General features: G+C 37.9%; 1 protein-coding gene across 1 annotated transcript in view; it reads right to left on the bottom strand.

Moving 5' to 3' along the window:
* LOC121870343 (ZZ-type zinc finger-containing protein 3-like) overlaps positions 1-18,070 on the bottom strand; it is a gene marked incomplete at its 5' end in the record, with an annotated part of 37,389 nt that overhangs the window by 5,395 nt on the left and 13,924 nt on the right. The window contains 1 exon segment of the mRNA XM_042372126.1: positions 6,900-7,028. Within this exon segment, the coding sequence (XP_042228060.1) occupies positions 6,900-7,028 (129 nt within the window).

Genomic DNA, 18,070 nt, shown 5'->3' with positions numbered 1-18,070 from the left:
CCCCCACTTTGTTCTCTAAATTCTAGCTTCCTTGAGAACTGATCCATGTCAGTTGCTGTCGAGGGATTGATCTCTCACTCTTTTCCTTGAGAACTGATCCATGGCAGTTGTTGTCGAGGGATCAATCTCTCACTATACCAATAGTGGTGTTCCACAGGGTTTTGTTCTTTTGCCTACTTTCTTCCTTCTTTTTATCAATGATTTACTTCACACTACTGTACTACTAATTCTATCCATTCTTATAATGATGATTCTACTCTTCACTCTTCTTCTCATTTTTCCCTTCCCTCTAATTCTCAAACTAGATCTGTTTCTAGAGCTGATATCATTTAATCTATCAGTGCTGATCTGTGCAGAATCTCCGAATGGGGAGGTAGAAATTTGGTTAAATTCAAAAGTAATAAAACTCAGTAATTACCAATTACACTTTCTAAAATAGAAGATCTCCCACCAATTACATATCAGGATGCAATCATTCTGCCAAATTCTGAAATGCATAAGCTAAGTATCACCATTTCCTCTAATATATCATGGAAGCCACACATATACAACATTGCTAAAGCTGCCTCCCAAAAGCTGGGAATGATGTGCAGATGCTGTAGCTACTTGACTCCTGAGCAGTTGCTTCAAGTATATAAGGGATTAATTCATCCTAACTTGGAGTACTGCTCTCATATCTGGGGTGGCTCTTCTTCTGCCCAACTGTTAGATAGGGTGGAATCAAAGGCATTTCATCTGATTAACTTTCCTCCTTTAGTTGACAATCTTTCTTTCCTTTCTCTTCGCCACAATGTTGCTTCACTCTCTCTCTCTTTTACAGGTACTTTAAAGAGCAATGTTCGGTGGATTTGGCATCCTGTGCACGGCCGGCAGGGCCGTGGGCTTGTAACACTCATCTTGGCCGCGGTGCCCACCATTTCTGTGTGGATGTCGGTCACACCAGAATAACCTGTTACAGTACATCCTTCTTTCCTCACACAGCTAAACTAGGGAATGCTCTGCCCTCTTCTGTGTTTACATACTCATACAATCCATCTTGCTTCAAAAAGCTAGTTTTCCAGCATCTTCGTGGTGTAGATTAATACAGTACAGTATTTTCTAGATTTAATTAACTAATTTGATTCACCCCTCAACGTTAAATTGAAATTTCTGCTAAATCGAATTTCCGTTATTTTCTGGTGAGTCTGTTAAATTCTGTGCCAAATGCGCCGCTTGGTTTGTGGGGTTGTTTACATCCGCTCAATCTGTGTCCTGCTGCCACCGCTTGTGTTGTTCACTGCAACCTCTACATCTGCATCTTGGTCAATTAACTACTGTGCTTAGACATCATCCCAAAAGTCTCTCAGAAGTCTCAGAAAGGAAGTGGTGTAGGGGAGATAATCAAAAGAGTGCAGATAACAGTTGGAAACAAGTTTGGAAATACAGTAGTAGACTCGCAACTTACGCAAGGGTTACGTTGCTGGGACCTCGCGTAAAGTCAGAAACTCTCATAAAAATCCCTAAATCTCCCTTAAATCACTACAGGTACTCCTTAACTTACGACCTACTCGACTTACTACCACCAGGACATACAACCGCCGCAATCGTACCAAAATTTTTTCAAATTACGTATTTACGAGTCCCGACGTTAGTGATTTCGCAGTGTACTGACAAAATTTTTGTTTGTAATTCCCTTTAAAATGACAGGCAAGCTTAAAAGTGAGAGTTTTGTGGTGCTGAGAAGAAAAAGAGACACCCATTCAGATTTTCTATATATATATATATATATATATATATATATATATATATATATATATATATATATATATATATATATATATATATATATATATATATATATATATATATATATATATATATATATATATAAGAGTTGTACCCCACTTAACGCGGTCAATTGAACCCAGAGGGTCCCGTGTTAAGTGTTAAGTGAAATCCGCGTTAAGTGAACAACAGAACATATGGGATTAATTCCAATAGAAACCGGCCTGACCCCCAAACTCCACTTTTTGAAGGCACATACCTACCGTATATACCCGTGTATAGCACGAGTTCTTAAGACCAAATTTTTGGGCAAAAAGTTGGGGGTCGACCTCTATACGGGTAATAGTTTCGTTAGGTTGAAAAATATTTACCAGTAACTACCAGTAAACAATGGAAACGACGCACCAACGCACCGCCCGCTGTGAGTGTCGGTACAGTTGCCAGGGCAGATCTCTTGCGTCATCATAGCAAGCCCAAAGTAGCCAAATGCATGGTATGGTATGCACAGGAGTATGTAAAACATAAAGTATTCATTTTTAAAAGTTTATTTATAGATACATAAATTTTTGTTAATTAAATTTGAAACATCAATATGATGTGAGTCAGGTCATCTACACACAGTTGCCAGTTTCAAAATTTTCCTTTTAAAATTTTAAGTTACCGAGTATTTCTTTTCCCAAATCGTTTTACAATACTGTAGGTAAAACAGTATACTATTGTGCAAACCCCACAGAAAAAAAATTAACAAATGGAGACACCAAAAATGTAAAAAAAAAAATGCTGTCTGACTTGCAACACTGTTGGTAGGGTCAGGTGGTTCTAACGGTACCTGCCAGGACCCGGTAATCAAATTTATAACAATATCTAACCTCAATTACTGTAGTTTATCTGATGTAGGCAATATGAAGTAAAAAATACCAGTTAAAGTGAGAAATTGGAAGAGAATAAACAAGAAAGATGTTGGGCTATTTTTGGTAGGGCTGAGGGAGAGAGTACCAGCTGTTTGGTCTTTTTTGGCGGGAGAGTCACGCAAATATCCGTACTAGTATTTGTTTGGTGTCTTCTGTATTTTAAAAAATGAATACTTGTAAATTAAAAGTACCGTAACATTGTATTATATAAAAACTTGTCATATTTCTGGAAAATAAGAAGCAAGAAAATAAGAATACACCGGTAAACACAATTTCAACGTACGCTAAAATTAAAAGCTGCTTAAGAAGGGCCGATGCAAACACAAAGCCTCCACGACCAGGGCTCTGCCGTATCAGCTAGACGGTACACGTGTTTTTCGAATCGTTTTCAGTTAAAAAACTTTTACATCACAAGTGAATTAGGATAGAATATTATTGTAATATAACAGTTTTTAACTGAAAACCATTCAAAAGGCGATTACGGTAACATCTTTTGAACGAAAGAAAGCGAGTCATTGTTTTTGTCACGATTTTATCCCACTTTCCACTATAATACGTACGTCATTTCAGCAAAAACATTACATTTCCATATTCTCAGAAATATATAGTAGTTTTGCTGAAACGTGATGTATTTCAATGTAAATTAGGATAAACTACATGTAGAAAACAAAAGACTTTACCTAGCCTTCCGATGTTCAAGATATGTTACTCGTATTTTTAATAGTTTTCGGTTAAAATACTGTTATATTAGTGATATTCTATTCATACTGTGGTTGATATAATACCTTCACGGAAATGTAATATTTTTTGCTGAAATTACGTCCGTATTACAGTGGAAAGTGGGATAAAATTGTGATGAAAACAATGACTTTCGCTTTGTTTCGTTCAAAAGATGTTACCGTAATCACTTTTCGAATGGTTTAGTTAAAAAACTGTTGTATTGTATTACAATAATATCCTAATTGACTTGAATAAATATTACGATACCATATTTCTGAATATTTTCATTAAATTCCATCAAAATCATTTTCCTTGTCATCGTCTGCAGCACCAAACAGCTTCTCCCAGTCCTCTCCTTGAACAGGGCTACAGGGTACACGTGTTTTTCGAATCGTTTTCAGTTAAAAAACTATTACATCACACGTATATTTTACCTAAACTGCGCCTGAATGAATATATTCTCGGAAATAAATAGTAGTTTTGCTGAAACGTGATGTATTTCAATGTAAAATAGGAAATAATACATGACGAAAACAAAAGACTTTACCTAAGCCTCCGATGTTCTTGAGATGTTATTCGTTTTTTTAATAGTTTTCGGTTAAAATTCTGTTATATTACAATGATATTCTATTCATACTGTGCTTGATATAATACATTCACGGAAATGTCATATTTTTTGCTGAAATGACGTCCGTATTAAAGTGGAAAGTGGGATAAAATCGTGACGAAAACAATGACTTGCGCTTTCTTTCGTTCAAAAGATGTTACCGTAATCACTTTTCGAATGGTTTAGTTAAAAAACTGTTGTATTACAATAATATTCCCTCCTAATTGACTTGAATGGAAATATACAATATTTTTGTTGAAACTACCCGCGTTTCAGTGTAAAGTGTCGTAATAATAAATGGTAAACAAGTTTATAGGACGTAGTGTTTTTCTGAAGGTTTTGTTGTTCCTTTACCCTCAAAAACTTGGGTCGACCTATAAACGAGGAATATCATAAATTAACGATTTCTTGGTCAAAAAATCGGGGTCGACCTATATACGAAGGGGGGTTATAGACGAGTATATACGGTATATATATATATATATATATATATATATATATATATATATATATATATATATATATATATATATATATATATATATATATATATATATATATATATATATATATATATATATATATATATATACATACATACACTAGAACTCATAAATCAGTACTGTAATGTGATACAGGTGATTAATTTTTATGTCTTGTGCAAAATATATTATGTCTATATTCAAATTATTTGGCTGTCTTGCAAAGATTCCACCAATGCAAACTATATTATCCAAACTTTAGTCTGTGATATTATATAAGATATAAACTTCATGCCAAAAACCACCAAACCCTGGCTGGAGGGAGGGAAGGAGGGAGGGAAGGGAAGGAAGAGGAGGGAAGTGACAGTGACATGTTGGACAGTTGGGGCAGAAGGTCTAGTGAAGTATTTATTTGTTTATTTATGCCCTTTAGCTTAAGTTTATGTTTTTTGCTTATAAAATGTCACAGAAGCGACCAGGGAGAATATAATTTACACTGCTGGAATTATTATAAGATATTGATTTATTGGAATATAATCATGCTATAGTTTGCACTAGAAATTTTTTTTAGTAATCATTTAGTACATCATTTTGAGTACATGTATAGTATAGCTTTGCCCTTAGGACAGTGTAGCATGCCCAGAGAAGCATTAGGCGTAAAATTTTAAATATGGTGCGCCAGATTGACTCGCGCAAAATAGGAAAGATTCGCTTTAAATTAAAACATTGTCCTTAATTTTGGGTGTTGCTTTAAATCAATAATCTTAAATTGAATCGCTTTAAATCGACGTTCTACTGTAGTATCTTTCTCTTCTATTTTCAGTTTCTTTTTACTGTACTCTTATTTTTTTGCCCCGAGGCCCTGTTGTGAGTCGATCACCGGTGCCCGGGTGGGCTATTCCCTGTAGAAGAAAATAAAACTTTACTATACGTAACAATCAACTCAGTGAAAACAGTTGTTGACAACCAGACTTTTATCTGTTTCATGTTTTTTTATGTACAGTATAGTCTGCATTTACGCGGTCAATTGAACCCGTGGAGGTCCGCGTAAAACGAGAAATGCGTAAACAACGGAACATATGGGATTAATTGAAATAGAGACTGGGCCGACCCCCAAACTCCACTTTTTCCGACACAATACGTACATTGCAGTATAAATAACATCTTATGATGGTATGCACACACAATTAATAATTCAGAGAAATATCAATAATATTAGTGTTTTTAACACTTACGTTAGTAGAAATGCTGGGTCGGCACACGTGGATGGCAGCTGGTTCCGAGGCAGAGGGCAGATTAGTTGCCCTCCAGTGAATCACTTTCACTACTCGCAGAGGTTTGCAGGGCCTCCCAGACAAATCCCTCAAAGTCCATATCCTCACTGTCACTATCACTGACTTGGGCTGGCTGTGGTTGTGGTGGGTTGCGGGCAAGGAAGTCCTCAACACTACGTTGATGACTAGCATTGATGTTGTCAAGATAGATCTGGATATACAGCTCCATAACTTTCGACAGAAGGTTATTAGACACTTCATACCGATGCTTTTCTGGGTCGTTGTCAAGGATGAGCTTAATTTTCTCCCCCAACTCGATGATTTCCTTCACATTATCATGGCTTTGTCCACGTAATTCAAGGTTTTTCTCGGGTGGTGGGGGTCCAGCGGAAGCCATTGTGAGGGGAATAGCGGGCACAAGAGAGAACTGTATACGCGGACTAAGAACAATGAGACAGGCCGGGCTAGGTCAGCAACTTCTACCCTCTGGTGGTAGGGCACGTCATGTTACATTAGACCAATCATAGCTAGCGGCGGAGGGAATGCGTGGGTGGTAAGGATGAGTGGCCCAATCACAGTCCGATACCTCATATGACGTCAGCGATAACGTAAGAGCGGCCTAATGCGTACCACTCACCTTGCCGCTTCCCGAGTATGGTCAATAATGGACCACGTGAGTAAAAAATGGTGCGGCGGTCTGGACCACTCCAGCCGCTCGCCGTGTAAATGATGAAATTTACCACGTAAATAAAACATTTCATTCTGGCAAGGCAGTGTAAATGACCAAAAGCGTAAACAAAAACCGCGTAAATCCAGTCTACAGTATACTGTAATAGTATTTTAATAACCTTGTTATATTATTTAAAGCTTTAGTTGTTAAAGTGCAGTAATAACATAACAACAACCAATTTTCTTTAAACAGTTCAGATAAGCAGTGTTATCTTATCTCCAACCCCCTCCCTTATATATTTGCTTTTTTCGGACTGGGGTCTGCCCTTATTAATATCGAGGTTCTACTGTACCAAGAAATTAGTAATGTTACAGGGCATTAGCCTAAGTTTAGTTTGGGCTAATGAAGAAAGCAATGTAAAGCATAGTTAATATTATTTTCATTATATCAATTAAAATAAGAAAAACTTACAGTGAATCCTGGATGAGAAATAATGCCTGTTTCCATCTCACGGACCTTCAATGACCTGACTTGCTTTATCCTCAATATTTCTTGATACTCTTCTGTGTTTCGAAGCTCTTCTGCAATATCTTCCTCATCCTATAGAAAAAAAAATTAGTTGGTCTTAAAATATGAAATTTGTAATGCCAAAACAATCGGTAAAGAGATTGAGTAGAGTTACCAGGAAAATTATCATGTTTAGAGTGGTTAGGTAGGATTGACTGTAGATTACTCAAAGATAACCCATGCAAGCATGGAAAATGGTCATAAAACAGGGATGACAATGAGTGTCTGGTAAGTACCGTATGTCAACAAAGGTTCAGTGAAGAGAAACTTAGTTTATAATGGGAAAAGCATGAACTATCTTGCATTATCAACTCCTTGTTAGGTTTATTTGATAACCGCATTGACAAAAGTGAGGTTTTCTGTAATTCTCTAGACTTTGTTTTCTAAAGGAAGAGCACAAAATTCCTTTTATTTTCCAATAAAATTAATACCAGTCAACATCATGTGTAGAACTAGCAAAAGCTCAGTTTAAGTATACACTGACATAAATTGTTCAGCCTAATTGATATACATATCCAGTTTAACTTATTGTAAAGGTGGCAGAGCCCATTGTGCAGATTGCTGCTGTCACTGAAGTATATTTGTTGAGTTAAACCAATTTTGCAACTGGCATGTTATTTAACATCCAATTATGTCATCATATACACTTGCATAGCCATTCATAATAACTGAATTACCATCAAATACTACTCACCACCTTATAATTATATATAATGTAGACCAAGGACTATGTGGCAATTTAAATAAACTCTGCAAGAGTGAGAATTTCAAAGTGCTAAGACCACCTATCCTATAGTTCCCCTTGGATTGTAGCAGAGTGGAAGGAACACATATCAAAAGCATAGTACTGTACCAGGAAAGCAAAATCCTCCAACCAGAGGATCAGGGTTGGAGTTTTTTTCAGAATTCCAGTCTGCAATGACTAGTAGCGGTTTATCACATTTGCAATGAAGTGATTACGACTGTGACCCCGCTTCAGAATACATTAAGTCCTCGCTTAACGTTGAGGTTACATTCCTAAAAATGCAACATTATACGAAACAACGTTAAGCGGATCAATTTTCCCTATAAGAAATAGATAAATACAGGAGTTACTTTTCTGAGCCTCCCTTTGCCCCACGAAATACATTACATATACAAAAAATCATTGCCATTCATATAGAAAATAAAGCATACATATACAACTTCTAAGTTTGTATTGGTACTCACCGATGGGCGGAGGTGGTAGAGCGAGTGTGTGGTGGGTAGTGAATCAGAGAAGGCATGGCGGGAGGGGAGGAGGGTGGGAGCGGAGGATGGCGGAAGGGGAGGAGGGTGGTGAGTTACTGAGACTGCGCCAAGCCGAGAGAGGGTGATGCACTGCAAAATGTAGTCTGAGCCGATGCAAAACAACGTAGTATCAGATCACCGTTGAACGAATTTTTGGTCTCTGAAGTTTAGCGACATAGTACCAATACAACGTTATGCGGGACGAAGTTAAACGCGGACTTGTACAAAAGGCAGACTCTGTAGTAAATATTTAACTCCCAAAGAGTATAAACTTACTCATATTCATTTCACTTTCAGTTTCTTTACAAAATAGTACCTGTAGACTACAGTATGTTTGAGATTTGACAGTACAGGGGGGCCTCCCTAATTCGCGGGGCTTAGGTTCTCAAAATGGTCGCGAATTGCAAAATCCGCAAATAACATTTGCTGACTGGGGGAGGGGGGGGAGGAGGGGTGTGGTTACATTTTTACTTGTGGACAAAGAAATGTATATTCCCTTTATGTGTTTGGCCTTAGGACAATTATTTCTTTTACCTGTGTTGTATATATGTGTATGTGTGCAGAAACACACACATTTACAATACAGTAATAACCCGCTTTACGCGGTTCTCGTTAACGCGTTTCCACATTTACTCGGTACACCGCCAGAACCGGAATTCCCACTTTACGCGGTGTATCTACTCATATACGCAGGAAACGGCGCGGGCAGGGTGCGCACAAGGTCGCCCAGTCATCAAAACATTACCGAGTTCTTCACCCGCCACGGCCAGCCCAAGTCAGTGATAGTGAGGATATGGACTTATATGGACTTTAAGGGGTTTGACAAAGAGGCCCTGCAAGCCTCTGTGGTGGATAGTGATACAATTGATACATGTGATATAGATGAGGGCCAATAATCTGCCCTCTGCCTCAGAACCAACCTCCCATCCCCATATGCCCAGCCATCTTTTCTACTAATGTAAGTGTTAAAAAACCTAATAGTATTGATACAGTGAGTTCTGCTATAACGCGTGTTTTGACAACGCGAATTGGCTCTAACGAGATTGATGAATAGAGGAACAATATTTGTAAAACGCGAACGCGTTTCCTCTAACGCGATTCTACTCGAACGGTTGTTGTGGCTTGGCGCGGGGTTATGCAGTGTTTACAGTTCACGTTCGACATCACATGTTCAATTGAGTTATGTGTTTTGTTTGTGAAGAATTGCAGAAATAATTTATGTAATATTTATGTGTGTGTGTGATGCAAACAGAGCATTTGGCCTCTCTCTCTCTCTCTGTATGAATGGAATTCGTGGTTTAGAGTGAGTGATACGAATGCAGTAACATTACTAGGCTGAAGGCGCCTGAATACTACTTAAACACATCAATACTATGTTAATTGATCACTGTATAATAAATTCATTCACTCATAATTTCAAATTCCCTTATCATCCTGTGTTATATACACAAATTCTTGAGTCCCTGAGCGAGTACACAAAGAGAAAACAGAGGACTAAGACATCCTGAAGTGGATAGAGAACGGACATCTCTATTGGGGGACTCAAACGTTTCTCATGTTTTGTGGGCGCAGTAGCATAATATGAATAATATGTAAATTACAATTTACATATATATATATATATATATATATATATATATATATATATATATATATATATATATATATATATATATATATATATATATATATATATATATACATATATATATATATATACATATACATATACATATATATATACATATACATATACAGTGGCCCCTCGGTTAACGAACTCAATCCGTTCCAGAAGGTCGTTCGTTAACCGAAACGTTCGTTAACCGAAACCATTGTTTCAATGGGTTTTTGGGTAATTGGTTCCAGCTCACCGAAAATTTCCTAACTTCAACAAAAATGGCGGAAAAATTTACTTACTTTGAGGTGTGTATGTAGAAGGCTCCTGGATGATGGTGATGATGTGCATTTGAAGTGGGAGGTGCAGGAGGAGAAGGGAGAAGAGAAGGAAGTGGAGGAGAAGCATTTTACTGCTTCTTGGAAGGTGAGTCACCTTCCATGAAAATGTCAGGAACCTCTGGACTGACAGATTCTCCACCATGAACATCCTCTCTCCTTCTTGAAGTGGAAGGCTGAGGGCTAGCATCTTGTTCCCTCTGCCTTTTACTGAAGAAAGTGTCAATTGTGGTCTGTGGGGCATCTGTCCTCCTCACCATTAACTTATGTTTAAAGAAGGAGACCACTGAGTCCTCAACATGACACAAAGCTAGTTCAGTTTTTTCCACTTCTGGGTGCTTTGAAGCCAGTTCCCTGAACTTCTCCCAGTGGTAAATCACATCTTTCAACTGTGTAGCTGACATATGGTCATCACTTTCAATTTCCTCCTCACCACTGTCAGCCTCTACCCGTAACATCTCATCCAGTTCCTTCAAGTCATTAGGAGTAAGTTCCTCCTCATGAGACATCACAAGCTCTTCCACATCCTTCTCCTCCACTTCAAGACCCAATGACTGACCAATGGACACAATCTCCTGGTCCAACTCTGTGTCATCCTCAAATCCCTCAAAATCATGGACTACTGATGGCCACAGTGCTTTCCATGAAGAATTGAGGGTTCTATTGGAGACTTCTTGCCATGATGACACAATCAATTTTACAGCCTCCAGGACGTTGAATTGTGTCTTCCAGAACTGTTTCAGTGTTAGTTCAGGATCAATGGAAGTTGCCTGATGACACCTCCTAAACATTTTCTTCATGTACAACTTCTTGAAGTTGCTGATCACATTCTGGTCCATTGGCTGTATGAGTGATGTAGTGTTTGGAGGCAAAAACAACACTTTCACAAAGTCAAATTTATACTCCAAATTTCTGGCAAGGTCAGGGTCATGACCAGGAGCATTATCCATGAGGAGAAGAGCCTTTAAAGGAAGTTTATTGGTGGTTAGGTAGCTCTTGACAGAGGGGCAAAACACATCAATAGCCCATTCATTAAAGAACTGTCTTGTCACCCATGCCTTACGGTTGGACTTCCAATAAACTCCAAGCATTGTTCTTACCACTTTCTGTTGCTTGAACACCCTGGGGTTTTCAGAGTGGTAGACAAGCATAGGCTTCAGTCGGAAATCCCCTGAAGCATTGGCACCAAGCAATAGAGTGAGACGGTCTTTCATGGGTTTATGCCCAGGTAAAGAGGCTTCATCCTTGGTGATGAATGTTCTTTTGGGCATCTTTTTCCAGAACAGCCCAGTTTCGTCAACATTGAACACTTGCTGTGGAAGATAATTTTCTTCTTCCATCAGTTTTTTAAATTCAATTAAAAACTTTGCTGCCCCTTCTTTATCAGCACTAGCAGCTTCACCATGCCTAACAACACTTAAAATGTCACTTCTTTTCTTAAATTTTTCGAACCAGCCTTTGCTAGCCCGAAAATCTTCAAATTCTGTTCCTGAAGAACTAGGTTGATCTGTCTTTAAATGTTCATAAATCTCCCTGGCTCTTTCACAAATGAAATCACCAGAAACTGAATCACCTTTCATCTGTTTTTCCCTAATCCAGATGATAAGTAACCTCTCAGTTTCTACGATTAGGGATCTACTTTTAAACACTCTTGTAGATTTGTCTCTCACGTTCACTTCCTTAAATTTGTCTTTTTGTGCAAGAATTGTCGACACAGTTGATGCCGACATGCCATATTCTTTGCATAGCGCATTTGATTTAATACCTTGTTCGTGTTTTTTTATTATTTCCTGCTTCATTTGGATTGAAATCACTTTTCTTGATCTCTTAGGCCCCATGCTGGATTCAAACAATGGCAACACGTATTTTTCAAAGTTAAACTAGCTGTAAATAAAGAATATTTTCTTTAAAATAACACTGCACTGCACTATATATTGTCAATATGTAAAATAATTTTCAAAATGACCAATAATTTGCTTGGAAACACAGAAAAAAAGCGTTTAGTTGAAGAGAGTCTCAAGCAAGATGTTACCTCCAGTGAAAACAGAGAGAGACTGACGCCTGTTTGCTGTGTTAAGAGGCTGGATGCCGCGCATTAAACTAGTCACTTTACCTTCAATTATGTTCAATAATTGTTAAAATGACTAAAAAATTGAATATTAAACTTTTAAAATAATTGAATAGTATAAACTTCTTGATATTTACAAAAATAGTAAGGAATTTAAGCCCTAGAACCGATTAATGTATTGGCGGACTGATACTAAAGCTGGTTGCCCGGTCAGTGCAAGCGAAAACATGTTGAGGTCGGTTCGTAAGAAGTTCGTTAAGCGAAATTTTTTTCGTTAAACGAATTGAAGATCCTTATGGAAGGCAGTTCGTTAATCGAAATTACGTTAACCGAGGTGTTCGTTAAACGAGGGGTCACTGTATATATATATATATATATATACATATATATATAGTTAATCTAACTCAATCTTCCAGAAGGTCGTTAACCAAACGATAACCTAAACCATTCAATGGGTTTTTGGGTTGGTTCCAGCTCACCGAAAATTTCCTAAATTCAACAAAAATGGTAGAAAAGTTCACTTACTTTGAGGTGTGTATGTAGAAGGCTCCTGGATGATGATGATGATGATGGGATTTAGAATGGGGGTGGAGGAGAAGGAAGAAGAGAAGGCATTGGGGTGGAAGAGAAGTCACCCCATGGTGCCATTTCACCCATAAAATTTTAGCTCTCTGGTTTAATTCAAGATTATTTTCTTTAAATCAATGCTGCACTGCATTATATATTGTCAATATATAAAATATATTTCAAAATGACCAATAATTTGCTTGGAAACACAGAAAAAAAGCATTTAGTTGAAGAGAGTCTCAAGCAAGATGTTACCTCCAGTGAAAACAGAGAGAGACTGACGCCTGTTTGCTGTGTTAAGAGGCTGGATGCCGCGCATTAAACTAGTCACTTTACCTTCAATTTCGTTCAATAATTGTTAAAATGACTAAAAAATTGAATATTAAACTTTTAAAATTATTGAATAGTATAAACTTCTTGATATTTACAAAAATAGTAAGGAATTTAAGCCCTAGAACCGATTAATGTATTGGCGGACTGATACTAAAGCTGGTTGCCCGGTCAGTGCAAGCGAAAACATGTTGAGGTCGGTTCGTAAGAAGTTCGTTAAGCGAATTTTTTTTCGTTAACCGAATTGAAGATCCTTATGGAAGGCAGTTCGTTAATCAAATTACGTTAACCAGTGTTCATTAACGAGGTCACTGTATATATATATATATATATATATATATATATATATATATATATATATATATATATATATATATATATATATATATATATATATATATATATATGTATATATATATATATATATATATATATATATATATATATATATATATATATATATATATATATATATATATATATATATATATATATACATATATATATATATATATATATATATATATATATATATATATATATATATATATATATATACAGCTATATATATATATATATATATATATATATATATATATATATATATATATATATATATATATGTAAATTGTGAAAATTTAAATAAAAGAGAAAACTAAATACGTAGCATTTAAAGTGTACAGTACTGTACAGTGTTGTGGCTTGGCAGGGGGTTATGCAGTGTTTACAGTTCAAGTTCGACATCACATGTTCAATTGATTTATGTGTTTTGTTTGTGAACAATTGCAGAAATAATTTATGTAATATTTATGTAAACAGTATACCTGTACAGTATATGTAAATTGTAAAATGTTAAATAAGAGAGAAAAACAAAATACATAGCGTTTTAGACCGGCGCGCTCTGTTTACACCACACGACCAGTCTGAAACACATGTGTAGTTTTTAAGCGTCCTCAGTGATTTCTGATTACTGTTTCTCCAATTTTGTGACTATGGAAAAGAAGAATATCTCCGGGAAGCGTTCTGGTGATCGCATTTCAGGTGGTGATCGTAAAAGAAAGGCTATAACACTTGAAGAAAAGCTTGATGTTGTCAATCGTTTTGAAAATAAGGAAAGAACATGTGATATTGTGCATGCAACGGGAATACAGGAATCTACTTTACGCACCATTAGAGACAATGCAGCAAAGATTAAAGCAAGCTGTATTGCTGGAAAAACCTTGAGTGCTAGCAAAAGTGTGAGATCACGGCCAAAGTAACTTGAGGAGATGGAATGGCTTCTAAGTGTTTAGATAGAAGATCAAACAAAAAAGCAATCTGGGACCAGCTTCCTCACCATTAAAGAGAAAGCCTTACCAATATATGAGGACTGTCATGGGTTGCGTTAGGCTTACCCACGCAACCAACTCCAAAGTTTGTTTTACCAGAGATAAGACGCCCGGCGAGGCATAACTGGGACATGTATTTTTCAATTAGTGTATGTCAGCCAGCCTTTAGGGGGGTGGGCAGTGAAACAGTGTTGTACTGTTCATCGCTTCACACCCAAAAACCTCATTTTAAGTAGTACCCCCTGAGCCATGGGTTAGTTAAGACGTCGTCTCCATCCTCTCCCTCCTGAAAGGGGGCGGGACACCACACCACACAGAATCCTCCACGCCACTCCGTCGTGTGAACCGTCGTCGACACGAGAATAAGTGTGTTAACCTAGGTTGTTATCCCCGTGGAAATATCACGTGTGGATGCCTGGTTGCGACAAGAGCAATCCAGGCTGGCCTATCAAACCTACAGTAAATGGTTAATTAATTCACGCTTACAGAGTTCTCCTGCACGACACCCGTCTACTGTGACCGTGATCGACACGAGACTAAGTGTGTTAACCTAGGTTTGTTATCCCCGTGGAAATATCACGTGTGGAAGCCTGGTTGCGACAAAAGCAATCCAGGCTGGTCTATTGCACCTAAATGGTTAATTCAAGTCACGCTTACCAGTTCTCCTTGCCGCGACAACCGTCTACCGTGACTCAGTGACGCGAGACTATGTGTGGTACACCAAGAGTACCTTTTGTTGTTATGGCCGTGGAAGGTCGACACGAGACTAAGTGTGTTAACCTAGGTTGTTATCCCCGTGGAAATATCACGTGTGGAAGCCTGGTTGCGACAAAAGCAATCCAGGCTGGTCTATTGGTTAATTCAAGTCACGCTTACAGAGTTCTCCTGCACGACACCATGTGTGGTAACCCAAGAGTACTTTTTGTTGCTGTGGCCCGTGGAAAGAAGTCCTTGTGCGGAAGCCTGGTTGCAACAAAAGCAATCCAGGCTGGCAGCAAATGTATCACTTGAAGAATTAAGGCTCTGTTAAGTTATACCCATAGTTGAGTAATCACATGTGTCCCCAAGTTAAAATTCTCTTTTAGAAGATTAATTTTATTACAGCGTGAACGTGAGTGAATCATATATCCATGCAAATTGTAAATCATTGTATGGAAGCTTGACAAATAAATGTAAGTGCAATTATCTGCCCGTATCTGTGATCCTATCTTATTATTACTAAAGGTAATGACTGATTGGTTATGACAAAGTATAACCAGTAACTTAGATGGATGTTGAAAATTAAATGAATTCATTAAATCATCATTTGTCAAGTATAAATCATGGAATGTCGAGTGGTGGAGTGAACTTCTACGTAGATGCGCCATAATCTCCTGTAAGTAATCAGTGTGAAGGTATCGGACTCTACGGTAAGAAATAAGAAATACGACATATTATTATCTTTATATAATATAATCCACTCATACTTACCACCGATCCACCCCAAAACCATGACAAGGACCTAAAGAAAAACTGCACCTGATGATGATGATACTGATGATGACAACTGTCAAATCCTGTCTGCATGACACCTCAACATCAACCTTCTCCACCATCAAGTTATATTCATATTTTTTCAAGGTAAAGTGTAACATTTACTGTATGATTTCATTATTAGATATGAATGTAACATTTATTTAGACTGTGCTATCCTTTGTGTTAGGCTAACTACGAAATTTTTTTCGATTTCGAGTAATCTGCACCTAACCCAATTTTCTCCATAAGCCCTGTTATTTCTATTACGCGAATTTCTATAACACGATGTTTTACAAGAACACAACTATCGCGTGATAGCAGAACTGACAGTATTTCTCTTTATTATTAATTGTGTGTGCATTAGGGGGCAGTGAAATTTTGCTCAAAGCTGCACTCTTCAGGCATTGTTCCTTATACATATCTAAGACTCCATGCCAAATTTGAAGCTGATATGTCGAGGTTTAGTCTGCCGCATTTTCTACTGAAATTTTTAAATTTACCTACAGTACTAGTGATTATGCTGGAGCTGCCATTGCTACTGCCACCTTAACTGACTATGGCATTATCACAAAGGATGACAAGAGTCTGGTTATTGGACCACATAAGCTGCGGGATGCGAGACAAAAATACCGATTTAAGAGGCAAGAAATTGAGATGGCTAGTTTAGATAATTTGACGTCACTCTATTTTGATGGTAAGAAGACCGCCACTCGTGTGATGATAAAGAATGAGAAGACCGAGAAATGGAGTTCGAGGATGATGGTGAAAGATCATTATGTCATCATGGTTGAGCCTGGCAATGAATATCTCACACATGTGACTCCCAAGACTGGACACGGAAAGCAGATTGCCAAAACTATTCACGAGTTTCTGGTGGAGAAAAATCTAACCCAGCAGCCCATTGTGTGTGTTGGTTGTGATGGAACCAATGTAAATGTAGGATCAGAAAATGGAGTCATTCATCATCTTGAAATGTTACTTGGTCACCCGCTCCATTATTTCATATGTCAGCTTCACGGAAATGAGCTGCCTTTCCGCGCAGTTTTTTATCACTATGATGGTAAACCAAGTGGTCCTGAGCATTGGCGTGGTCCCATTGGAAAGCAGATCAAGGAGTCTTTGTCTGAGCTTCCAGTTGTCGCCTTCCAGCCAGTCAGTTTCCCTGATTTCCCTGTGTTTAATGATGAAGTGGAGAAAGATCTGTCCTGGGATCAGAAATACCTGTATAGGATTTGTAAAGGAGTTATCACAGGTGTTGTTGAAGATGACTTGGCTGCTATTGAGCCAGGTCCTCCCTGTGTGTCAAGGTGGAACACCTTATGGAGTAGAATCCTCAGGCTGTATGTAGCAACATCAAGACCCAGCCATGAGTTGAAAAGAATTGTCATTACAATAATAAAGTTCAGTGCTCCAATGTGGTTTTACATCAAGATACACCCTTACGTAACACACGGCTCAAGGAACGTATTCCAGTCCCTGCTATATATGAAACACCTGAATAGTGAGGAGGAGACGATAGTGAAGAAGGCTGTCCAGAGAAATGCATACTTCGCCCACACAGATCAACTTCTTCTTGGTATGTGTGCAGATGAGGACATGACTGTTAGAGAAAAAGCTGTCTCAATGATAAGAAAAATTAGAGAGGAGAATCAGCAAAAGGAAGAATGCACTGGCAGATCTGAAGAGGAGGAGGAAGATTCTGATGCTGCTGTTGACGAGAATTTGTTAAACTATACTGATGAGGAGGGTAAAGATGGAGATGGGAATGAGGATGTGCCTCCTGTAGTCAACATGAGAAAGGTGGTGACTCCGAAACTAAAGTGGCAAGCAAAAAACTATCATTCCATGATTAACTGGAGGAATGAACTCAAGACTGAGCCTCCTTACATTGCTTCTCTGTCAAATCTACAGGTTAATGACATTCTTGAGACACCATTAGTGGTGCCCAAGTGGCCAAACAGCACTCAGGCGGTCGAGAGAGGCATAAAAGTGATGACTGAAGCTTGCACTGAAGTGACGGGATACGAATCGAGAGATGGATATAT

The sequence above is a fragment of the Homarus americanus genome, unplaced genomic scaffold (genome assembly GCF_018991925.1).
Source record: "Homarus americanus isolate GMGI-L3 unplaced genomic scaffold, GMGI_Hamer_2.0 scaffold40856, whole genome shotgun sequence".
Classification (NCBI taxonomy): domain Eukaryota; kingdom Metazoa; phylum Arthropoda; class Malacostraca; order Decapoda; family Nephropidae; genus Homarus; species Homarus americanus.
Note: the sequence above shows the minus strand (reverse complement) of the source record. Positions and strands in the feature narration are given on the sequence as shown.